The sequence below is a fragment of the Hippopotamus amphibius genome, chromosome 9, assembly GCF_030028045.1.
Source record: "Hippopotamus amphibius kiboko isolate mHipAmp2 chromosome 9, mHipAmp2.hap2, whole genome shotgun sequence".
Classification (NCBI taxonomy): Eukaryota; Metazoa; Chordata; class Mammalia; order Artiodactyla; family Hippopotamidae; genus Hippopotamus; species Hippopotamus amphibius.
The window spans coordinates 137,968,450-137,993,813 of NC_080194.1; the positions used below are offsets into that span (position 1 = coordinate 137,968,450).

The window sequence follows — 25,364 nt, forward strand, 5'->3', positions numbered from 1 at the left end:
TTTGTGCACAAAGGAAGTAAAGAGGCTCCAGGCCTCCCACGACGGGGCAGTGCTTTGTTTCAGAGTGTCTATTCCAGTAAATAATAACAATAAAGCATTGCCCCATCATGGAAGAGGTTGATCATCTCGTATCAGTTTTCCTAAGTAAATGTTATTCCTTCCAATATGTTCCTTTTCAATAGAAAGGAACTTTATTTCAGTAAAGGTTTCTTGAATTTTAGTTCTAAATATTCATTCTGTTCATTTCCGTTTTCTCCCTCAGGGACTCCAGTTTTACATATGTTGGGTCTCCTTTAACTGTCTTTTATAGCTTTCACTTTCTAATCATTTCTTTATTTCATTTTCTTTGCTTTTAGTCTTCTTATCCTTTATGTCTCTTATGTTCTGGTATCTGTTCTCTCTGGTGCTTCTTGTAACTTAGTCTTCATTACTGACTTTTTCCAGATCTTTCTTGAATTCTATCAGTTCCTGTTTAATATTCCTGTTATCTGGCCCTCGCCTTCTGTTGCTAGGACATTTCTTCTCTAAGTTCCTATAATTCTGATTTGTGGGATTTTTTTTCCCCTGGTTGCAAGTGCTTCATTAAGTTTTTTAATTTATATTGAAATGTTGCGTTCTAATTCCTCTAACTTGGTGGCAACACTTTTCTGGTGAGTTTTCTTCATATCCAGACTTTCACTTTTCCTTCTGCTTTTTCTGATACCTTTGTAATGATATTGCTGTTTTACTCATATTTGAATGAGTTTGATTTTCCTGGACCAGCTGTTTTGAGGAGGATACTGTGGAAGGGGAGTCAGATAAGCAGGACATTCCCAGTTTCTCAGTGTGAAGGCTCTTTCTTCCACTGCTACACTGAGAGATACTGTCTTTAATATGTAGTTCCCCATGTAGCCAGAATTCCTCTGATTCTTCCATCCTAACTTGGTTCCAGAGGTTTGTACTACCACTCACTTCCTTCCTTCCATTCTCCACCAGTCATTGCTATCAAGTGATGCTGTCATCTGGCTTCCAAAGTGGTCTGCTCTCTTATAAGTGGTACTTTCTTAAATCTTTCCCTTTAAAGACTCCCACCCACTTTCCATGCCTGCCCTGCCTCCCCAACACACATTGCCCCACCATGTTTCTTCTCTACCCTATTCATAGCCATTCCCTGGGGGTGGCTCCTTCTCAGACACCTGAAGGTTAATATGTATTTGCTAGTCACTTTTGCGATTTGCCACCACTAGGACCACTAGTGACCCACCCCACTGTGCCAGCCATGCTGATCTCCCAGTTGTGGCTTCCCATACTTGTTCTGCTGGTTTAGGGTGGTGTGGGCCACCGCTACTCATTTGAGAATTTGTAGGTTTTCTCTATGCTTAGTTCCACTGACAATTGTAGTTCCAAATGGTTCTTTTTTTAAGGAGGAAAAGTGAAAAGACTGGAACTAGGCTGCCATCATATCCCTATAAGAAAGAAACTCCCAAGATACCTTTTGGAGAGAAATGTAATAAGAAACTAAAATCAATCTAAAACATCTAGTGCCTGTTTTTCAGATGTGTATATCTTAGCTTTTCTGCTTGGTGGGAGCCTCTGGAGAACAGGAGCTGATTCTGACACCTCTGCGCACATCCATGGTGCACTGCACAAGGTTGGCCTTTAAGGGAAAACATTTAATGGTCATCATGGAGCCCACTTGACTCGAGCCACATCCACCACACCCCCTCTCCAGAAAGATACACACAGCTCCCTGTACTTGTTTTTGAAGTTGTGCTGCTTAAGTTCCAAAAGCTTTTTCCACGTATACATTCTTTAGAGAGATTAGTGCGGAGGCACTGTTCCTCAGTATTGTTGAGATGAAGGGTGGATATAAAGCCAGCAGAGGGCTTGGGTCACTGTTCTAGCTCCCACTGCCCCAAAGCATGTGTACTTCCCAGCTATACCCATCCTAGCTGGGAGGCTGAGTGCTCCCAAGTCTGAAAGCACCCTCAGGACTGTGGAGGGGGGCACTTTAGAGCTGCCTGCAGGAGGCCTCCAGCTCCAGTGAAAGGATGCAACGCTGATGTGTGGACTGGCTAACTTGCCTGTGCTTTCCCCAGAGGCACAGACTTGTTAGACTCAGACTTCCAGATCTGGGAGCTCGGACTTGGGAAACTTTCACCTTTAACCACTCCCAACCCTTCCCTCCAACACATACATGACAGAAGTTTCCTGTACTGAGTTACACTTTTGTCTGGGGGCATTTCTTTTTAATGTCACTAACTCAAAAACCTTCTGTTGTGGTTTATACTCTGTTCAGTTTTTGTTTTACAAAAGCTCATGTCACTTGATCATTTCCTAATATTTCTCCCTCCCCTCCTGTCCTCAGGGCTGCAGGCCAGTGTTTTGTTTGTTTGTTTGTTTGTTTGCCGTGCCTCGTGGCATGTGGGATCTTAGTTCCCCTACCGGGGATCAAACTCGTGCCCTTGAAGTGGAAGCATGGAGTCTTAACCACTGGACCACAAGGGAAGTCCCCAGTTTGTTTTCTGAGGTATGGATTAACAGACAGTAGTCATCCTTTTATTGAAAACACTTGTCCAAAAAAAAAATCACTCAGAAAGCTCAGAAGAATTCAAAAAACTTTTAACAAATTTCAAACACACGCAAGATAGAATCATTGTGAGTAGGGTGAAGTGGAGGGTTGATTTGACCCTCAAGAGCCTCATCAAAAGTAGCAGAGATGGGAAAGCCACATACACTGACACGTGTGGACTCACACAGCCTGACGAAGGGCAGGGCACAGACTATCTAGATAGCTGGTCTAGATAATTGTTTCCTCCTTCATCAGTGTCTCCTTCTGGATGGAGCTCAGCTCTCCTCCCAAACTCTCCAGGTTTTCCAGGTGCAAGATCTCTTGGGTCTCCTCAGTACTCTGGGAAATGGGCAACAAATGACAGCTAAGGCAGGCTGTTTCCTGAACGAGGCAGATGGCACCTGGGTGACAGCAAAAGTTTGGGTCAGGAGAAAGAGAAAGTGTCAAGCTCTGTGCCTGTCCTAGAGGTCGGAAACTCCCTCCTCTGCCCTGACTCCCTTTGGTCTGCACCTGCCCTCCTAGTTCTCCCCTCCAATTTAGAGTATTACAGAAACAGAAGGGAAAACAATGCACTGAAGGACAAGGCAGGTGAATAGATGGATAAACTCATGGAACCATGACCAGTGCTGAAAGGCATCTTAGCAATTGTCTAACCATCAATAGGTAAGAAAACAAGGTTTCAGGAAGGAAGGTCAAACACAAAGCCTAGGCTTCTTCATGGCCAACTCCCTCAAGACCCTCAGCAAGTGAAAGAAAGGAAGAAGAGAACCAATGTTCATAAAAACAAATGGAGTGGGGCTTCCCTGGTGGCGCAGTGGTTAAGAATCCGCCTGCCAATGCAGGGGGCACGGGTTCGATCCCTGTTGCAGGAAGATCCCACATGCCGCGGAGCAACTAAGCCCGTGCGCCACAGCTACTGAGCCTGCGCTTTAGAGCCTGTGAGCCACAACTATTGAGCCCATGTGCTGCAACTACTGAAGCCCACGCACCTAGAGCCCGTGCTCTGCAACAAGAGAAGCCACGGCAATGAGGAGCCTGTGCACCACAACAAAGAGTAGCCCCCACTCACCACAACTAAAAGAAAGCCTGTGCATAGCAAAAAAAAGACCCAACACAGCCAATTAAATAAATAAATAAATTTACATAAAAAAACAAATGGAGGGACTTCCCTGGTGGCGCAGTGGTTAAGACTCCGTGTTCCCAATGCAGGGGGCCTGGGTCTGATCCCTGGTCAGGGAACTAGATCACACGTGCTATGCCGCAACTAAGAGTTTGCATGCCACAACTAAGAAGCCCACATGCCATAACTAGGGAGCTGGCAAGCCCCAACTAAGGAGCCCGCCTGCCGCAACTAAGACCTGGCACAACTAAATAAATAAATTTTTTTTTTTTAAATAACAGATGGAGATATCTTGAGTGAATAATAAATGCTGTATTATGGCTGAGACTAAGATAAAAGACAACTTCTATTTTCAGCTTTATAGCAGACTAGATACTCTCCCTCTAAAAACAACAAAAATTCTAAACATTTCTTCAAAAACCTATTATTTATAAATGCATCATCAAGCTGGCATCAGAGTAAGACATTCCTAGAAGCCAAAACCATAGCGATAACAGGAATCTAGAGGGTTAAGCAAGCACACAGCTAGCCTTCACCTTGGAGACATGCACTCAACCCAGGAGACCCTGAGTTTCCATTCTGTTGGCCATTTGGGACACAGAGAATAAAAGGAAAACCCAGGTCCTGCTCACAATGGCGAAACCTAATAAGAGTCGGCCACATGAAACTGGAACTTGAAAGTTACCTGCATTGGCTGAGATTTCACAAACACAGGCTAGCTGTTATGTGGGTCTGCAGCTACACTCACAATACCTAAGTATTCTGGTTGTGATCCTAGGGTAGTTCTGCACCCAAGCACGGGGCAGAAGCAAATACAAATCCTTTTTTGAGAAAAGACTTTTAAATACAGGCCTCAAAGAATTTCCAACAATGACAACAACAAAAATATTCCAAGGAAAATGAGTTCACAGTCAAAAACCACAGACCATACCAAGAAACAAGGCATCACAAGCAAGAGCCTGCTGAAACAGCTGTAGAAATAGCAGCAAATAATTCTGTTGTTAAACTTATAAGACAGAATATAAAATAAGTATGTTTAACATGTATAATATATTTGGAGAATAGATTTTAAATATAAAGAAAAGGAGTATAAAAATAATAAGCTTTAAAGGAAAATACAACTTCTAGTTATAAAATAGGTTAATTGAAATAAAAACTTAACAGCTAGGTTAAATAGATCAGACACAGCCAAAAAGTGAATGGGTAAAACTGAATGGGTAAAACTGAAGATACATCTATATAAGATATTCAGAATGCAGCCCAGAAAGACAAAGACAGAAAATATGAAAGAGAAATTAAGACATGCAGGATAGAGTAACAAGGTCTAACAGAAATCTTCCTGGAGTTCCACAAAGGACAAAAAGAAAGGGAAAGGAAATGGGGAGGAAATAAAAATGCTTTCAGAAATGCTGAAAGTTACCACTCCAGCTTCAGTTCACACATCAAATCATCACACAAACATCCGTACTCTGCAAAATACCAAAGAAAGTCTCGGGGAAAAGAAAGTTGCCTCAAAAAGAATGATATTTTTAAAGAAAGCCAACTTCTCAACAGTAAGAACAGAAGTGGGAAAGTAATAGAATAATATCTTGAATGCTGAGAGAATAACTGTCAACTTCAAAATGTAAGTTCAGCAAAACTAATAAAAGTGAAAGATAATTTCATACAAACAAAATATGAGATAGTGTATCTCTAACTCATCCTCATTGAAAAGCTAAAAAAATGATACAAATGTACTTATTTATAAAACAGAAACTGACTCACAGACTTAGAGAACAAACCTATGGTTGCCCAGGGAAGGGGAGGGGAGGGAGGGATAGTTAGGGAGTTTGGGATTAACAGGTACACACTGTTATATTTAAAATGGATAACCAACAAGGGCCTACTGTATAGCACAGGGAACTCTGCTCAATATTATGTTGTTATTATTATAACAACCTGAAATGGGAAAAGAATTTGAAAAAGAATAGATACATGTATAATTGAATCACTTTGCTATACACCTGAAACTAACACAACATTGTTAATCAACTATACTCCAATATAAAATACAAAGTTTAAAAAAAAAGCAGTACAAAGGATGTACTTCAGGATAATGATCTTAGAACATCTGAGGTTAGATGAGCAACTAAATTGATAAATATGTGAGTAAATTTAAACAAATATTAAATGCATAAAATAATAATAATGTATAGAAATTTTTTTAAACAGAAGAAACCAAAACACTGGACAAAATAGCATATAAGTAGGGGGGGAGGGTCCTTGAATTATTTATGAACAGAATAAACATGCTGATTAAGCATGTTAAAATGTCAAGAGTAGCTATGACACAAATGCAAATAGACTGTATAATTTCCAAACTAAAGACGGAAGAAATGTAATGAGAATTATATACATAAAATTCAATCAAGCCAAAGCATGGCAAGAGAGGTGGGGGCTGGGGAACGGAAAAAAACTGAAAGCACAAACTAAGGTGGTAGAAAAAACAGAAATATATCAGTAGTCACAATAAATGTAAATCAACTAAATGCTCCAGATAAAAGACAAAGGTTATAATAAGACTAGATGAAAAAATCTAGTCATAAACTACCATGAGACATCCAAAACATGAAGACAGAGACATGCTTAAAGTAAAAGATATAATAGGCAAATACTAACCTAAAGATTGTAGAGGTAGGTAGTTATAGTAATATCAGATAAAACAGGCTTTACAACAAAAAGCATTACTAGAAATAAAAAGGATCACAGGTTGATGAAAAAAAGTTCAATCCACTAGTAAAATATAACAATTCTAAATCACGGTTTAAACAAGATAATAAAAAAGCTTGATGTAATGTTTATAGATAAAAGGTTGCATTCAACATGAAACATGAAAATGGACCTCAGACTAGCCTATAAGGCTAGTCTCAATAAATCTGAAAATATTAGGACTGTATAAACCATGCTCTTTCATCAACTTGAAACTAACTTAAAATCATTAACACAAAGATACAATAAAAATTCTATGCTTGGAAATTTAAATATATACTTTCACATAATTCATGGATCAAAGAAGAAATCATAAGGGGAACTAGAAAATATCTGAAATCAAACAAAAACAAAAAAAATTACGCATCAAAATGAGAGCTATAAATAAAGATGCAATTCTTGGAGGAGAATTAAAGCTTTAAATGCCTACGTAGAAAAGAAGAAATAATCGATGAGCTTAGATTCAGATTTAGAAAGTTGAAAAAGGAACAGCAGAATAAACACAAAGTAGTAAGGAGGGAAGTTCAAAATAAGCAAAGAGTAATTAAATAGAAAACAAACAAGAAAGCTTGTTTTCAAGAAAGCTAAAAAGCTGCTTCTTTGAGAAGATAAACTGATAAACCTCTGACAAACTTAGTAATGAAAAAAGAGAAAATTAGGTCTGAAAAAAGTGCATAACTACAGATGCAGCACAAATTATAAAGTTAAAATAGAAAACATTTTGAGTAACTTTATGTCAATAAAATTTAAAACAGATAAAAAATATGTTTAGAGAGAGATATAAATCACCAAAACTGACTCAAGAAGAAATAAAATACCTGAATAGTCTTATAACCTTAAAAAAAACTAAATCATATTCTCCCATAGAGAAATGCAATACTTCTACAGGAAAGCTTAGTTATACAATTAAATACTCAAGGTGGTAAAAGTGAATGAAGCTAGTTCTCCATATTAACATGGAGGAATCTCACAATTATAATGTTTATCAAACAGCAAATCCCAGAAGAAAAAAATACAGTATGACTGTATTCATATGAAGTTTTAAAGCATGCAAAACTACACAATACATTGTTTAAGGATATATATGCATGTAGTAAACATGACTGGCAAAAATTTCAGAAGAATTGAATCCTGAGGGGAGAGAAGAGGGTGAGACCAAGAACAGCCACATGGCGGAGGGGAGAAGACTTCAAACACCCTTAATGTTCCAACATGTTTCACTGATTTTGACAAGCCCATTTTTTTTTTTCACATTTTAACACCTCTGAAATGAGGATGTGCCTTACAAGCTATAGCACCTTAGAATTATACTTGGCATCAATCTTTCTTTCTCAGTGGTACATAAAATAGGGTGTAACTTATAAACAATGGATTTGACAAAATATGGCTGGTTCTTAAACTATATGGTGGAAATATGGGCATACAGTTTATTTATAATTACTTGTATTCAATATCTTACAGATATATTCTTTGTTATATAGTCAGCGTATAATGAAATCAAGTTTAAATAGGTTATGATTATGGGTCAGGTTAATATAGTGGGAAGAGGATTAGGAGTAGGGATAAAATTAGATGAGATTAAGAATTTTGATGGTGTTAATGATAGGTAAAGAAAAAGCGATTCGAGTGAGGAATAAGATCACAGATTTTGCCCACTTGCGTCACGTGACCGACCAAGGGGCACCCGAGACCAGCGGCAAAGAAGGAAGCTAGGCGTGGCGGGATGGAGGCGACCTTAGAGCAGCACTTGGGAGGACACAATGAAGAATCCATCCATCGTTGGAGTCCTATGCACAGATTCACCAGGACTCAATCTGGGCTGCCGCGGAACCCTATCAGATGAGCATGCTGGGGTTATACCTGTTCTAGCTCAGCAAGCAGCTAAGCTAACCTGAGACCCCACTGATATTCCTGTGGTTTGTCTAGAATCAGATAATGGGAATGTTATGATCCGGAAACATGATGGCATCAAAGTGGCAGTGCACAAATGGCCTCTTGACATCTCCTATCAGTTCTCCAGCAGCGTGTCATAGGGACTCAGCTGTACCTTATGTTAATTATCTTATAGAACTATTAGAGTTCCAGTAATTAGGCCATTCATGTCATGTGCATTGGGCACTTTTCTATTAATTTTAGAGTCAGCTGTTTTTTGAGACTCTATGGATTGACTTAACAAAATACTAGTTAAGGGAAGTATCGTGTTTTGAAGCAGCAGGTTTAGGTCACTTTGTATATAGAATTTTGTTATGTTTAATAAAACTGGTTGGAGGAAAAAAAAAAAAGATCACAGATTTCAAGATAGAGAGGAATAGAAAGCCCTCTAGAAATAGAACCAGGATGGAGAGTATAAACATGTGCAAGCTTGGTTCTAAAGTCGAGGAGGATAAGAATGGGAGGACGAGGGTCGGGGACAGGGCTGAGGCCCTAGAGCAGTGCTGTCCAGCAGAACCTTCTGCATCCACACCGTCCAATGTGGACGCCACTAGGCACACAATAATGCAGTTCTGAACATGTGAAGTGCAGCTGGTGTGACAGAGGAACTCATTTTCTAACTTTATTTCATTCAATTAGTTAAAGTTAAATAGCCACAAGTGACTATGGTTTTGAACAGCACAGCTCTAGAGCGTCCACAGCTCCTGCATCCAGACAGAGGGTGGGGAGAGGGCGCCAGCCCCGGGACACTCACCAGCCACTATGAACAGCAGGATGCCAAAGCCCAGGACGTAGTAAGGCCACTGCACAGAGAGCTGCAGGGGGCTGGGCTTCATCCGCAGACTCTGCATCTCCAGGGCGTGCAGCAACAAGGCCAGGAAGGCACAGGCCCCTGCGGGTCACAGGGACACAGCCTTGCTCTCCTCCCATGGCTCCCACCTCCGCTCCAGCCTTCCTACAGTCGTGTGGCTCCTGCGTGAGGCCCCTTTCTCCTGCCCTTTCAGAGCCAATAACCTCCACCCCACATGCCTGTCTCGCCCTCCTTCTCAACTCATCTCGAAGCCCGTGTGCCTCACCACCCAAGGGCCCCACAGTCAGAAATCCCCTTCCCAGGTGCCCTCTGTGCCCGTGCCCTTGGCTGACTCCAAATGGGGCCCCCTGCATGTGTCACTTTGATTGAAGCTCAACCTGATTTTCCCACTGTGAGCATTCCACCTCCTCCAGCTGATGGAAGCCTCCCAGGGTAGGGCCTTGGTCAGCCTTTTAAAGTCAAAAGGTTCCAGAGGGCAGAGATGGTCTCTTCCATTTGTTCATCCAAGAAACAACTGTATTTCACTTCTATTCAATATTTCAATTATATTATAACCCTGTACCAGATTCCATGACAGTTGCTGGGATAGAGATTGTGAGAAAAAGACCCCCAGATGGTGAGGGCTGTGCCCGCTGGCAGCGCCGAGTTAGGAGGGGCCCTGCAGGGGGTCACAGACCCTGAGGGGGCAGGTGTGGGGTGGGCTGCTTCATGGAGAAGTCAGCAGAGGAGAGGGGCCCTAAAAATTCCCCCTCCTGACCACCACCCCTCCCCGCCTTTGGATCCCTCCCCAGGCTGGGGTCCACCTGCTGCTCCCCACCTGTGAGAAAACTGACGAAGGCTGACACAAAATTGTGCTTCCGGGTCCTCGGAAAGAGCTGCGCCGCAAAGGACACCATGATGAAGGTGGTAAGGAAAGACAAGATGACGGCGGACAGCAGGAAAACACGGCCGAGGATGATGGAAACTGCAAGGGAGGGCGGGCTGGCTCCGGGTACCCTGGCCCAGAGGGCAGAGCCCCGCAGAGCCTGGGCAGGGGTAGCCCCGGAGCCTGGCCACCCTCAGGTCCCAAAGCGTAGCCAGGGACCAAGCCTCTGGCCTAGCTGCTTTGCCCCCAAGCATGCCCTGCTTGTTCCCCATGACGTGAAAAAAAATTAGATGGGCAATTTCAGACACTGAAATTATTAATCCATTCTCAACAAATACTGTTATGTGAATCTGGTTGTATCAAAGAGTGTGGGAAAACCATGTATCGTCTGTTTGGGGAAAACTGGTGGCTTTAATAAACAACATAAAATGAAACTGTCCTGATAAAATTTGTTGCACGTGGAAATGTGAAGAATTGCATCTGTACTGGTCACACTGAAACAAGTCACTGGTGGAAAATCAGAACTTTGTGATCAGGATATGCTGAACTCTGTGGGGGCGTTCCCCCACCCCTATGCAATTACCCGGGTTAACAGGAGCAATGAAACAGACCCAGGATTGAGGGGCTTCATTCTCCTACTGCCCGCGTGACTCAGACCTTGTTAAGGTGAGTTTGTATGCCCTCCGGAGCACACAGAGGGGAGCGGCTGGGGGTGGGACAAAGAGACAAAGGTGTTGAAGACCCAGATATTCTAGAATCTACCTTGGGGTTAAACCAGTGGTTCTCAAGTGCGGGCAGTGTTGCCCCCACAAGAGATACTTGGCAATCCTGGGAGGTAACTGTGACTGTCACAACTAAGGCAGGGGAGGGGTGCTAATAGAACCTGGGGGAAGAAGAAGGCAGGGGCGTAGTCACTTCTGTCCTATCTGCCCCCACCAGTCCTCGGCCACCCCGCAACCCCCACGCTGGCCTCATCTCCCTCTCCCCATCTCCGCTTCCATCCCTCCATACCAGATAAGGGTCGAGGCTTCCAGCACTTGATATGGAAGCAGTTCTCAAACAGGCCACTGAAAAACACTTCCTGGGACTCCTCGTTCACCAGACGCACCCAGAAGGGGAAGACGGAGACCAGCAGGATAAGCAGGTAGCCCAGGGAGGTCAAGGCAGGGGCTATGGCCCAGGTGAACCCCTTCATGTCTTTGTCCTCTAATGTCAGCATCACCTGTGAAAGGGAACAGTGGGGGGGGGGAGGGTCTCACACAGCACGGGCTGAAGGAGATGATGCCCGTGGACACGTTAGCACACGTGAGGCTCCGGAAATGTTGATTTCTTCGCCTTGATTAAACTTAAGGCTTACAGACCTCTTCAGTGGCCTAAACAATCCATAAACATGTTCTGCCACTAACTCAGTGGGTGATCTCGAGCATGTGGGGTCCCTTCTTTGAGCCCCAATGTCTCCCTCTGTAAAATATCCACCTTTCCCGGCTCTAAAGTTCTAACCTCTCAATTCTGTTAACACCCACGCACTGGCCACAGAAGAACCTTTCCAGTCAGCTGTCAGCTACTATGTGCTTTTTCAGATTTCAGAATGAGGACCAGGGGAGAGATTAAAACCAGGGCCTGAGGTGCCTTTACTCAGTGACTGGCCTTCCTGACTCAGGACCCAGGGTTTAGACGGATGGGGTCCAACCTGGCCAGGAGGAGCCTTCTGCTGAAAAATCAGCAGAAAATATGCACACGGAAAGTTTTAAAAATGGTTTTAGAGTTGCACAGACCCTTCTGAAACCCTAGGTACCCTCTAGGCCTGGAGGTCAAGACCCTCAGTTAAGGATCCCTCATAACTTCATCAGCAGCAGCTGTCATTAAGGATGTCTGCTTGGGAGGAGCACCTGTGATGTGGAAGCTAAGTGCCGGCAGCTGGATTTGGTTCTAGACGCCTGTGACTGTGTCCCAGCTTTATCACTTGCTGGTTGGGTAATCTCGGGGAACTCGCTAAAACTTTCAGGACCATGGGTCCCCCGTTTGGAAAAGGGAGGTCCCTGGGAAGGCCAAGTGAATGCCACAAATGAAGTGCCAAGCACAGTGCTGAGGGCCCAGGTGCTTGGTTAACGTTTGGTGGGGGGGGGGGGGGGGATCAACTTCTAAAATGTAAACATTCCTGAGGGAAATTCATATTCACAACCTAAGAGCAAATGTATTCAACTAGTCTGCTTTCCTGTCCGGGCTTTGCTGCGCCTGGCAGCCCTGAGGAACGAGTTTTCCAGAGATGAAGCAGGATGAGCAGGGGAAGGAGAGGGGGTGGTTGGAAGCCTGGCTGCTGCCGGGAGGGTGGGCCCTGTCCAGATGGCCCCCAATGACCCTGGCCACCTGGAGGTGCAGAAAGGCAGCATCAGGAGGTGAGAGACAAGACAAGGGAAGTGGGGAACACCCCAAGCCAACAGCCCTTCTTTCCAAATCATGCCGAAAGCCTGGCTTGGAGGCTCCTGCCTAAGCAGACTGCCTGGCAGCACCAAGCTTCCAAGATGCACATGGCAAGAGGGGAAGACAAGACCCCCGGAGTGAGGGGCTTCCCCTCCTCTCCACCCCGTGTGTGCCCAGGCACTGGGGCCCCTCCACGGCCCCCACATGGACCCCTCACTGCAGCTGGGGGCAAGGAGTGTCTCTGAGGCTTTGAGATCTGCTGATCACCACAGCAGAACAAGCCTGATGGCAGAGGGCAGAGGAAATCCGCTGTTCATAAAAAGGTTAACAACTGTTCCTCTTCGCTGTCAGAGTGCTTGGAAACTTTCTAAAGCACTCTCTCCTCTTTCTGCCATTCACTACTGTACTTTCTCTTCCTCCCACCTAAAAAATGTATCCTGCCCTCTGCACAGCTCCCCTTTCCATCTTCCCTCCACCCTCCGGGCAGCACTGATGAGTCACCTGAACTTCAGGGCCTCGGATGAAGACCAGAGAGTGCTGAGTCCCGGCTCTAAAGCTCTCCAGGGGACTTCCCTGTGGTCCAGTGGGCACTTCCACGGCAGGGGGCACAGGTTCCATCCCTGGTCAGGAAATTAGATGCCCCATGCCACAACTAAGACCCAGCACAGCCTAAATAAATAAATAAATGTGTTTTTTTGTTTTGTGTTTTTAAATAAGAAAGCTCTCCAGAGAGGAGTCATGGGTGCAACTTGACCCCCGTCCTCTGGATGGAATGGAGAACCCTGGACATTTTCATGGATGGTTTGAGCCCCTTCCTGTCCCCCCACCAACACCCCACTGAACCTCAACTTGTCTAAAGCTGACCTCGGTGTCTTCCTTAATTCAATCATCCTCTCCATCACCCACAGTCTAGACTGGAGCTCAGGCCGGCTTCGCCGTTTCTCCCACACTTCCACCTCATCAGCCATCATCTTCCCGATTTTTCTTTCAGAAAGGTTCCCACGCACCCGCCCTCCTGCCCCCACATCCGCCACATCTCCCTCCAAACCTGGAGCACCACAGTCACCCCAAGCACCTCCAGCCTGCGTTCTTTCCCGGGGGTGGGTGCCCTCACTTCACCTCCAAACCTTTTAAATCCCACATCTTCTGCAAAGCTCAGCTTGCTCCTGTCCACTCCATGGACACCCCTGCCACCAACCATTATCCATTCACTCCACAAAAGTGAACTGTGTACTTACTGGGCGCCCCATGCCCAGCTTAGGCCAATGGGGAGAATCTGGGATGAAAAAAGACAGGAACTCGCAGGCTCTGGATAACGACTGGGGAGAAGAGACACATAAACTTGTCACAAGATACAGTGCTTTCCCTCCCCGCCGAGGGTGACTCAGAGGCCAGGCACCACCTCCTAGCTGTCTGGCCACTCTCCGACCCCAGGCTGCTCTCCAGTGAGGAGGACCTTGTGGGCCTTTCTCCGGGGATAGGCCCGCATCCTGCACAGAGCAGCCCTCAGTGCTGGTTCTGGATGACTGTGCTCCAGGGATATACAACTTGGGACAACTTGGGGACACACTGATATAAGCCAGACTCAAAGCACCAGAGACATGTTCATATAAAGGGGGATTTGCAGAGCCCTTTGTACTGATGAAGAAACACCTGGAAGAAGAATTGCCTGGTCCAGCATCCCAGAGTCAGTCAGAGTGGAGGCAGGGACCACAGTCCTGCACAGTGCCCCTCCCTCCTCACCTCCTCACCTGGACACTGGCCAGCAGTTCAGTTCTGGATTCCCAAAAGTGGGGGGCAGGGGGAGAGAATGGGGGAACACAGGATTGCCAACTTTTTACTTTGCCAAGAGCATTCAAAACAAAGCAAAACTACTGCCATCTACTACCACCGATTGTTTTAATTATTATTTTGAAAAGGACCTATGATACTAGGCGAAGAAAGAGAGGAGCAGCATAAAGTGCACCCAGGGCTGGACCGGGGAAGTGACAGCAGGGAACCGTGTGGGCCGCGGGGAGTCTCACTCCCCACTTTTCCCGACCGTAATTTGAGGCTACTTGGGCTGCAAACTGACTTAGGTTTGGTCAGAGGTTCCTTTCTGCTGACATCCCTCTTCGGCCCTTCTGTGGCCCCAAAGCCCCAGTGACATTTCCCAGACCCAAAGACGGGTCCTGACCCAGACATCTGACCCCAGATCCAGCCCCGCGGTCCCAACAGCCCTTCGAAGTAAAGTTTAGCCTGAAGGCCTCCTCCTCGCCCTCCCCCTCCCAACGCGTAGCTGCAACTCTGCTCGCGCCGGCCCCACCCGTCCCTCCGCCGGGGCAACGTCGGGCTCTCCCGGTCTCCCGGGCGGGGCTTCCCTCCAGGCGGCCGCACGCCCGCCCCTTCGGCCCTCGGTCCGAACCTTCCGTTGGCCCCCGACGCCCGGCGAGGGGATGCTCCGTCTCCCGGCTGAGCCCACCGAGCCCTCGGGACCCTGCGGAGGAGGGCGGGGGGCTCAGCTCCCCGCCCGGCCGCCGCCCGCCGCTCACCTGGCGCTGGGCTGGGGCAACCTGGCCTCCGGGGGGGCGGTGCGCGGCCCCGGCCTCGCTCACTGGTGCGCGGAACAAGGCGGGGGTTGAAGCAACCCGAAGTCCGCCGGATCTGAATTCGAATTCCAGCTCTGCCATCACCAGCAGGATGACCTTGGGTAAGTTACTTCTTCCCGGGTGTCAGTTTTCTCATCTGTGAAACGGGAATGATAATATTAACTCCTCCTGGGGGGTGGCTGGAATTGCCTGGAAGACACATCGCTGTGGCCCCCGCACAGAGGTAGCGCTACACAAACAGCGGCCTGGACCGCGAGTCTGAAAGAAGCCAGTTTCCTGACTCCCCAGGGCCCTGCCTATTCACTCCCCTTCCCCACGACCCTCGCTCACCCCCATCCCCCACTCCCGGGCCCTCCCGCGCCCTTGCCCTGCGCATGCGCTCTGACTGCTTTAGGCCCCCTCTGGCCCTCACATTCCTTTGCGCTTCTCTGCCCTCGCCTAACAAGGGTGTCTGCATCTCTCACCAGGCGGGCTGGTTTTACACTTTTAAACTTAGGCTCTTCCAAGAGAGGCACTCTGGCTCCTGGCCCTGGGGGTCGGGCTGGGGGACTGGTTCGAGTGACAAGAGCGGCCACACTTGAAGCTGGATAAATCACCAGCCCCCCTTGCTTTGCACTTATGCTCACCAAGAAAATGCATTTATAACTCATAAGATTTTAAAAAGCCAGGACCATGTCTGGCACCTCCTCATACCCCTCCACTGGCCAGCATATATTCAAAGACAACAGGAAGGGAAGAGAGCAGATGAACCACTTATTTATTGAATCACCTATTATTGAATCATGTGAGAGGTACATGACAGACCCTTGTACTACTCAGGATTCTATCTGTCATAAGGTTCAGACCCAGATTTGTAGGCGCTCAGGCGAGACAGGGTCTTTATTGCCTTGGCTGGGGCAGGGCAGAGGTACAGCTGGGGAGGCCTGGAACCAGGCCAGGGAGACCTCCTCTGCCCTGATCTCAGAGAGATGGCTTTGATCCCCTCCACCCCATAGGCTTTCATCCTCCAGGTGGCAGGGGAAATAGTCAAATTCCAGACTCACATCCTCACATTAGGCCACCTTCGGGAAAAAGAATGTTTTCTTCACCCTATTCCCACCCCTACTTGGTTGGAAATTTCCTAGGGAAGCATTCTGATTGGCTCAGCTCTAGTCACAAGCTCATTCCACTCTGGCCAAAGAAGATAAGTCAGCTGTGCCCCACAGATGCCAGGCAGATAGGATCATCTATGCCAGGCAGGTAGGATCATCTAAGATGCAGGAGATTTGGACCACTTATCTGGAGCAGTGTTAGAACTTTCTAAAAGGAAGGGGGATGGTGTTCTCAGAAGAAGGGAGAAATAATGGAAGACCGTGACAGCATCTTCATAGGCAGTCTATGTCATACTTTCAAATGTCATTACACAGCAAATCCAAATCACGGGAATTATTATGCCCGGACTGCAGATGAAAAAACTGAGTCTCAGGTTAAGAACATGCCCAAACTATCACATGGATGGTTGCTAAAGGATCACGGATGATTACTAAAAACATTAGGCTGTAGAGGAATAGATTCTTCACATGGTGCTGGAGTTCATCATCCTCACAAATTAGTAATTGCAAAAGGAAAACGTATCTTTACATAGGAGAGATCTAGCAGTCACTACCTTAAAGAGGTGAACAAGTAGCACTAATTGGGGTGGAATAATCTGACATCATGTGCCTCTTGATGTGACAAGAGTATGAAGGAGACATCACCCGTGAGGTATTCTTGCTAAAAATGTGTCATGGGCCTCTAAACCTCGTTCCAGTTTAGAGAAAATACAGGGGGCTGAGAAGGAAGCTAAATACCACCGCAAAAAACAAGGAAATCAGTTTTGTGGGAAATTATAAAGGATAACTGTTCTTGACTCCTCCAAAAGTCACTGCCATTTAAAAAAAAAAAAAGGTGGCTTCCTAGGGGGCGCAGTGGTTGCGAATCCGCCTGCCAATGCAGGGGACACAGGTTTGATCCCTGCTCCGGGAAGATCCCACATGCCGCGGAGCAACTAAGCCCATGCGCCACAACTACTGAGCCTGCGCTTTAGAGCCCGTGAGCCACAACTATTGAGCCCATGTGCTGCAACTACTGAAGCCTGTGCACCTAGAGCCTGTGCTCTGCAACAAGAGAAGCCACGGCAATGAGGAGCCGCGCACCACAGCGAAGAGTAGCCCTCACTCACCGCAACTAAAAAGAAAGCCTGCGCACGGCAAAAAAGACCCAACACAGCCAATAAAATTAATTAATTAATTAATTAAAAATAAATAAATAAGAAAAAAAAAGGTGGAACTACTCTAGATTAAAAGAAACTAAAGAGGAAACTCTGGGACTTCCCTGGCAAGCCAGTGGTTAAGACCCTGCACTTCCACTGCAGGGGGTGCAGGTGTGATCCCTGGTTGGGGAACTAAGATCCCACATGCTGCACTGTTTGGCCAAATACACACATAAAGAGATATGAAGCCAAATGTAATGTGACCCTTGATTTTTTTCTGATTTGAAACAATCTAGCTATAAAACACATTCTTGGGGCAACTAGAGAAAATTTAAATACAGACTGAATTTTAGATGGTATTATAGAGTTAAATTCCTTTTCTTGGGTATGTTAATAGTTTGTGACTATGTAGGAGAATGAGTTTACTCTTAAGCATGCCATAGTACTCAGGGTAAAGGTTATATCTGAGCTTATTTTCAAATGATTCAGGGGGAAAAAAAGCATATAGATAGGTAGAAAGCAAATATGGAAAAATATTAATACTGTTCATCTAAGTGGAGGATTTATAGGGTGTTCATTCTATTCTTTCAAGTTTTCTGTATATAAATCAGATAAAAAATGAGGAAAAATAAAAAGAGACCCTGTCTAAGAACACACACAGCTGGAACCTTGAACGGGGTTTATCATTCAGCCACTCAACACTTAATGACAGATGCCAGGCTAGGTACACATGGTCCCTGCCCCCATCGAGCTTGCAACTACACAGAAGACAGGCAACTGAATGTCATTTTTTTTTGAAGTGTGATCAGTGCACAAAGGAAGTATAGCACGCTCTGGGAATTACAGAGTGAGAACAGGGGAAGACCTGCCAAGGAGGCCCATCTAGACAGACTCTTACTCCCAAAAAGGGACTGCAGTGTGCAAAGATTTTTACCTGCTCTACAGCAAGAAATACTGTACATTGTACTTTGCGCACATGCACCCTTTCGCACAAACAGAACAAAAGTCTGACTTACCTTTGTGATAAATGTTTTCTATTCCATTCTAGTTCTGCCTACTTCTTTCTTTTACCCTTTGCTGGTCGCAACTCATTACAGTAAATTAATTTTAAGACCCCCCTAGTGGCTCCTGACCTACCGTTGAAAAATACTGTGTTCAGGGACCCAGTGAATTTCAGAATGACTGGGAGAAGGGGTGGCCACAGAGGGCTGGAGAAGTCAGTGGGCAGAGCTGGGATGTGAAGGGTCTTGTTGATTTCATCCTGAGGGCCATGACGGGACTTCGGTGGGATGAAAGCAGTCACATGTGGGTGCCACTGCCAAAATTCATCTTCCTCCTCCTCCTCTCTCCCCTTTGCCTAAAGACTCCTATCTCCTCAACCAGAGCACAGGAAATGCCTCTCACCCAAGGGGCCCAGGGCCATGTTCAAAGTTTGGCTTGGGACTGCCAGGCCAGCCCCTCCCAGGACTGGATATTTTAGAAAGTATAAGTTTAGGTTATATTCTCCTCTGGAAGCACTCATGTTTTCCCGGGTCTAGGGTAGAGGGACAGGCAAGGGAAGAGGGGGAACTGTCTGCTGGAAAAGTAGGTAGAGAGCTGGGGCTGAAGTCTTCAGAGTTCTGACTCCCCCAGGCTCTGTGCTTCCTTGGTCCCGAGCTACAAAGGGAAAACCCATTTACCCAAACTGCAGTTTTACTGCACATAATAGAACCAGAACTCAGCACTGAGCAGGCCCTGAGGGCACCCACCCCATAGCTGGCTCCACCCAGCACAATGGCCCCTCCCACCCCTCCTTCCACCTAGCCTGGGACACCTCATCTCCTCTCACACAGGCCCCGGATGCCCTCCATACTCCCAGCCCAACCCTCAGTGACTAAGCCACCAGTTCCCATGTCCTCTCTGTGTCCTCTTAGCACCTGTGAAGCATTGATAGCCACTACTGTATAGATTCTCAACCTTGGTTGCACAATTACTTGGGAGCTCACAAAATCCCAATGTCCAGGACATACCCCACACCAAATACACACAGCCCCAGAAACTGAGGCTCCAGTGCTTTGAAAGCTCCCCAAGTGATTCCAGTAGGCAACCCAGGCTGAGCATCTCTGCTCTACTCCATCTTGCTGCAGCTAGGAGCCAAGGGGGGCGGGGGGATGAGGTCACGATGGCTTCGGGTGATCAGCCATCCTGGTTTGCAGAGGACTGAGCGTTTTACTGGATGTGGGACTTTCGATGCTAAGACTGAGAGAGCCCTGGCAAACTGGGATGAGCTGGTTGCCCTCATGTTCACCTGAGCTCTAACACCTTGATGAACTAGTCTGTCCACTAGTAATATTTGTGCCTGAAGAACCAGAGTTCCGCCTGAATGCTTTTGATACTGCCAGGCACTCTTTTCTCCCCTCTCCTGGCCTCCAGGGACGCCTCCGCCCTTGAGGCCTGGCACACAACCCCACACACTTACCCTGCCCTGGGGTGCCCTTCTCTCCTATTTTCTCCGCCGGTCAGAATCCGACCCAGCCATCCAACCCAACTCATCAAGCCCTGCCTTGTTCCAGAAGCTTCTCAGACCCCACAGAAGGAGAGGGCCCTTTCTGTGGTATAAGGGGGTGGGAGGGACTCGAAGGGGGTCACGTGCCAAGTGGAGTAAGTGGGCCCACTGGCTCAGGGCTCAGACCTGACCTCACGGAGGCTGCTCAGGACATGAGATGGCAAGGCGACCCTTGTTTAGTGTGATAATCACCTACAGAACAGGGGAGGAAGGGGGCTGTGCAGAGGGGAGAGGTGAGACAAACAAGAAGACGCTGGTTTCCAGTAAACAGATTCACTCCACAGCCACGGAACACCTGTGTGCACACCAGACCAGGCAGGGAAAAGGCTACAAGACAGGCAACTTCCAATTTCAAGAGTCTACAGCATAAGTATAGTTTTCACCGATATTTTAGATAATCACTAACCCAGACTGACAGGAGGAAAAATAATCTGATTTTTTGTAATCAAAACATAAGTGTTTACAACAAAGTAGGTACTTGTCTCAGATACCTAGAATAAATCTAAAATATACTGCCTACTAGAGGTACTTTGGGAATTTCCTTTAATGATTAAAATATTCATGATAAATGGGAGCTCAAAATTTGGATTTTTTAAAATTTCATCAATCATGTATCACACTATTCAACTGCTCTGCAGACTTTTCCCTTGACAATTAATTACACAGTAGTGAAGGTCTGCCTCGGGTTATGATGGAATTTTTGTTATAAAGGAATTTGAACAGTACCTTTCCTGACAGGAAATCTTGAAACTTATTATTGAGGTTCTTTTTTGAAAACAGCCAGAAGTTAACCATTTCTCTCTACCTAAACCTGAAATAAATGTGTATTTGTCATAGGAGCGTAAGCATGTGTATGACTAGGATTCAGTCAGGGAAGGAAAAACACACACACACACACACACACACACACACACACACACACACACACACACACACACACACACACACACACACACACACACACACCCTGGCCCAGTACAGCCAAAAAGAATCCAGGGGAAGGTAGACCAGCTTCAGGCGCAGCTCCAGTGAGGTGAGTCAGCAGACCAGCGACAACACACCAGGCTACAAAATTACTGCTGCTTCTCTTCTGCCCTCCAGCTCTCCCGAGAATCTCCCGTGTAGCCCACACACACCAAAAAATACACAAAAGGGAAGTCTGACAAATGCAGGTCAGCCTATTGGAGTTGACACATAACAAAGCCCGTGACATGTTATACTGAGGAATTATTTGGCTTAGAAAATTTGCCCATTTATTAAAAGCATCTATGTTGTATAAAACAAAAAGAGAGTCGGTAGTCTGCAGGACACTGAGGAGCGAAAATGCGGGTCCAAGAAGACCCAAGAGCCACTTCCAGGTATAGTTACAATTAACAGGACAGATGAGATAGAAGGAAAGCTATTGGGTTCAAAGGTCACCCCACTGCTTTCCTGATCCATGAGTCTGAATCCAGAATCCCCTGATTCTTTCTTCTCTGGAATGGACTGAACTCACTCCATTTTTGGAGGATGACTATGGAGATTTGAAAAACAAACCATAGAATCTCCCTCTGATGTAGATCCTCAAAATCAAATAAAAAGTAGTGCAATCTAAAGCTTCCCCTTTAGTCATCCCCTCAGTGGTGTCACACGACGCCCCTTTCGTGCCCCTCTCCGACACACAGCAAGGCTCTCCCAATACCCACCATTCCCCCAAAGCGAACCGGCTGGATGCTGAACTAGGTAGGAACTCTGTCTAAAGGCACTTGTCCACTGAACACATCCATGAGATTTGTCCATGATGAGGATTTTCAGGCCTTAGTAAGAGTTGAACTAGGACTGAAGGCCGTCTGCACTCACTACAGCCAAAGGTTTTCTCCCCAGCGTGAGTTCTCTGACGTTCACTAAGAGCTGAACTCCAACCAAAGACTTTATACCTCCTTCACTTCATTCATGGTTTCTCTCTCGTATGGATTCCCAGCTGATCAATAAGGTATGAACTGTTCTTGAAGGTTTTCCCACATTCTTTACACTCGGAAGGTTTTACTCCACTGTGAGTCTTCTGATGCTGAATAAGGTGGGAGTTCCAACTAAAGGCCTTCCCACACTCACTGCACTCATAGGGTCTTTCTCCAGTGTGAATTCTATGATGTTTGATAAGGAGTGAACTCCTACTGAAAGATTTCCCACACTCTTTACAGTCATAAGGGGTCTCCCCTGTATGGACTCTCTGATGTTCAATGAGGTGTGAGTTACGACTGTAAGCTTTCCCACAGTCCCTGCATTCGTATGGCCTCTCTCTGGTGTGAACTCGCTGGTGTTCTGTTAGATTTGAGCTCTGGCTGAAGGCCTTCCCACATTCGGTACATTCATACGGTTTCTCCCTGGTGTGGATTCTCTGATGTCGTAGGAGACTTGAGCTCCGTCCAAAAGCTTTTCCACACTCATTACACATGTAAGGCATCTCCCCTGTGTGAACAATCTGGTGCTGGATGAGGTGTGAGCTGCGCCGGAAGGCCTTCCCACACTCACCACATGCATAGGGTTTCTCCTCGGTGTGAATTCTTTGATGCTGAATGAGATTTGAACTATGGCCAAACGCTTTTCCACATTCATGACACTCATAAGGCTTCTCTTGTGTGTGGATTTTCTCATGCTGAATAAGGTACACGTTCCGCCTGAATAACTTCCCACAAGTGTTACACATTTGAGATTTCTCTTCAATAAGAACATGTGGCTGTTGGATAAAGTCTGAGGCATCACCGAAGTTTCGCCCATATTCATAGGGTCCCTTGTGTTTGCTTTGTTCACATGCATCTCCATCATGTGGTTGTGTCCCTACTGCAAGAGTTTTCTGCTTTATAATTAACTGATCCTCAGTCCAGGTCTCACCATCTGACGGAAAATACAAAAAAAAGTGTATGTAACAATAAAAACTCCCGGTGGGAAACAGGACGATCAAAGTATTCCATGGTATCTGGTTCAAAAAGTATGAAAAATGGCCTTGCAATATAGGGAAAAGATGGATACAAGCTGAGCAGATCTGGAGAAGGTGGTGGGGAAACTAAAGTGAGGATTTATACATGAAGTACCTGACCGGACAGATACACTGGAACTAGCAGAACAGGAAAGCAGAGTTTGAGGGAAGTGGGATTATCCCGGAACACAGGGAGGGTGATGCTTGTGGCGATGTGTAGGGAGGGGCAGGGACTGAGCAGATAATAAAGGAAGAGAACCTCACGCAGAGGTTCTGTCCACATGGTACCCTGGCCGCATGGGTTGTCACCATGGTAACAGGAAAGGCTCCCTTCTGGTAAACAGACACCAGCACCTCCCTCACTCCTTTTGAGAGTCTCTCTCTACACACAGATGCTCACATGCTCACTCATAAACATGACATACTCAGACCTTACATGACATACTTGCACCTTTTAGAAATGGTGCAAACTGGGAGGATTTGATAAAGGAAGGGAGGGGGAGAATAGGAGGAAAAGCTGCTTAAAATATGAAGCACGGGGTAGCGAGAAATATTTCCAAATCTATTTCAACATCTAAGAGAACATACAAAAACCAATTCTGCACCCTAGCTGTATCTAAGCGAGATGATAGAAAAACATCTCCTGTATACTATAATATGTTTCTCCTCTTGAGTTTTACTTACTAAATGTGGCCTACTGAAGTGCAGTGATATTACAGAAAGAAGGCCCTCTGCTTAGGGGGATCTTTCTGGAAGAAGGGGGTGCTGAGGAATATCCAATGTAATATCATTTCCATCAGCAGTGAGAGTCTAAAACATATAGAGCCCAGATTTTAGTAGGGAATGGTCATTGTCTTTAAGGCATTTAATAATTGCTATCATAGAGCTGTATTTACACTTGTTCTCCACCTCCAGATATGCCCTCTTCTGTACATTCAATTTGGATATCTGTTTTTTTACACATTTCTTTCTCATGATGAGAACTTTTAATATCTACTCTCTAAACAACTTTCAAATAATACCATATGGTATTGTTAATTATAATCACCATGTTGCACCTTACATCCCTGGGACGTATTCATCTTACAACTGTAAGTTTGTACTTTTTGAACTTCTTCATCCAGTTCTCCCTCTCCCTATCTCTCACCACTGACAACCACCAATCTGTTCTCTATATCTATGAGTTTGGATTTTTCAGATTCTACATACAAGTGTTTGTCCTTCTCTGACTTATTTCACTTAGCATAATGCCCTCAAGGTCCATCCATGCTGTTGCAATGGCAGGAATTCCATCTTTTTTATGGCTGGATAATCTTCCATTGTGTATACAGATAGCATGTTTTCATGTGTTCATCCGTTGGTGGACACTGAGGTTGTTTCCACATCTTGGTTATTGTAAGTAATGCGGAAGTGAACTTGGGGGTGCAGATATCCTTTCGAGATAATGGTTTCGTTTTCTTTGAATAAATACCCAGAAGTGCTGGATCACGTGGTAGTTCTATGTTTAATTTTTTGAGGAACCTCCATATCATTTTCCATAATGGCTGCACTAATTTACATTCCCACCAACAGTGCACGAGGGTTCCCTCTTCTCCACATCCCCGCCAACACTGGTTATTTCCTGGTTTTGATCATAGTTATTCTACCAGGTGTGAACGGATTGCTGGTTTAATGTTTTTACATCCCCCTGCACATGTGTTTACCTCACCTGTCAGACAAACTGCAAGCTCCTGGGGAGCAGGGATGAGGGTTTCTTCTCTACCTCCCCGACCTGGCCCCCACCTCTTTCCAGCCTCATCTGACCTGCTCCCCATACAAAGCCTCTTTACTATCTGTTGAACCACTCTATTCACAACACGTAAGGCTGAGATGTTCTAGAGGACATGCCTTTTATTTGCCTACTGCCCGAGATTTGACAGCCTGCCCAACGTAGTCAAGGATGTCAATCTCACTGCTCTCAGGCCCTGTTCAGTATCTCCCTCTGCGTGAAGCTGAAGGTGATCCTTTCCGTACATCTCTTAAAATACTCCTCATCTTTAAGTCACGTAAGCATCACTCGGCACATTTTACTGAGCACCAACAACATGAACAACATGCCAGGTACAGTTCCAGGCTCTGAGATACATCAGTGAGCAAAACACAAACATGCTCTAAGACCTTTCATTTTACTAAGGGAGATGGATAATAAACTATGTAAATTACATACTAGTAAAAGGTCATAAAAGTGTTATAGAGGAAAAAAGCAAGGAACAAGGATTAGAGTGCCAGGGGACAGTCGGCAAAAGGGTTGTAATTTTAAATATCACAGCCAAAGGAGGACTAAGAAAATGACATGGAAGCCAAGACTTGAAGAAGATAAGGATATCTGGGAAAGAGCATTACACACAGAAGAAATAGCAAGTGCAAAGGCCCCGGGTGTTCAAGGAGGCAAGTGTGACTGGAGCAGAATGAGCAAGGGGGAGAGAAGTAAGAAGTGACGTCAGAGACATAAAGTGGGGGATCAGAGAACACAGGCCCCTGTAGGCTATAGGTTTGTAAGAGATTTCTTTCTCTGCGTGACATGGGAAGCCACTGGAGGGTTCTGACCAGAGGAAGAC

At 45.9% G+C, this 25,364-nt stretch overlaps 1 protein-coding gene and 1 pseudogene across 10 annotated transcripts in view; one reads left to right on the forward strand and one right to left on the reverse strand.

The window, feature by feature from the left end:
- Positions 1 to 2,576: 2,576 nt before the first annotated feature.
- The window catches only part of TMEM225B (transmembrane protein 225B), a 42,967-nt gene continuing 20,179 nt past the window's right edge, over positions 2,577 to 25,364 (reverse strand). For 3 of the 10 annotated variants that reach the window (XM_057695616.1, XM_057695615.1, XM_057695614.1), the window contains exon 3: positions 21,042 to 22,685. In XM_057695616.1, coding sequence (XP_057551599.1) covers positions 21,742 to 22,685 — 944 coding nt within the window. In that variant the 3' untranslated portion in view covers positions 21,042 to 21,741. Of the gene's footprint in view, positions 2,953 to 9,105; positions 9,244 to 9,979; positions 10,127 to 11,038; positions 11,250 to 11,916; positions 12,067 to 12,949; positions 13,118 to 13,686; positions 13,768 to 14,979; positions 15,173 to 21,041; positions 22,686 to 25,364 lie in introns of those variants that run through there. The other 7 variants (XM_057695618.1, XM_057695617.1, XM_057695624.1 and 4 more) reach the window with 6 other exon arrangements.
- LOC130829277 (ragulator complex protein LAMTOR5-like) lies at positions 8,082 to 8,562 on the forward strand (annotated as a pseudogene).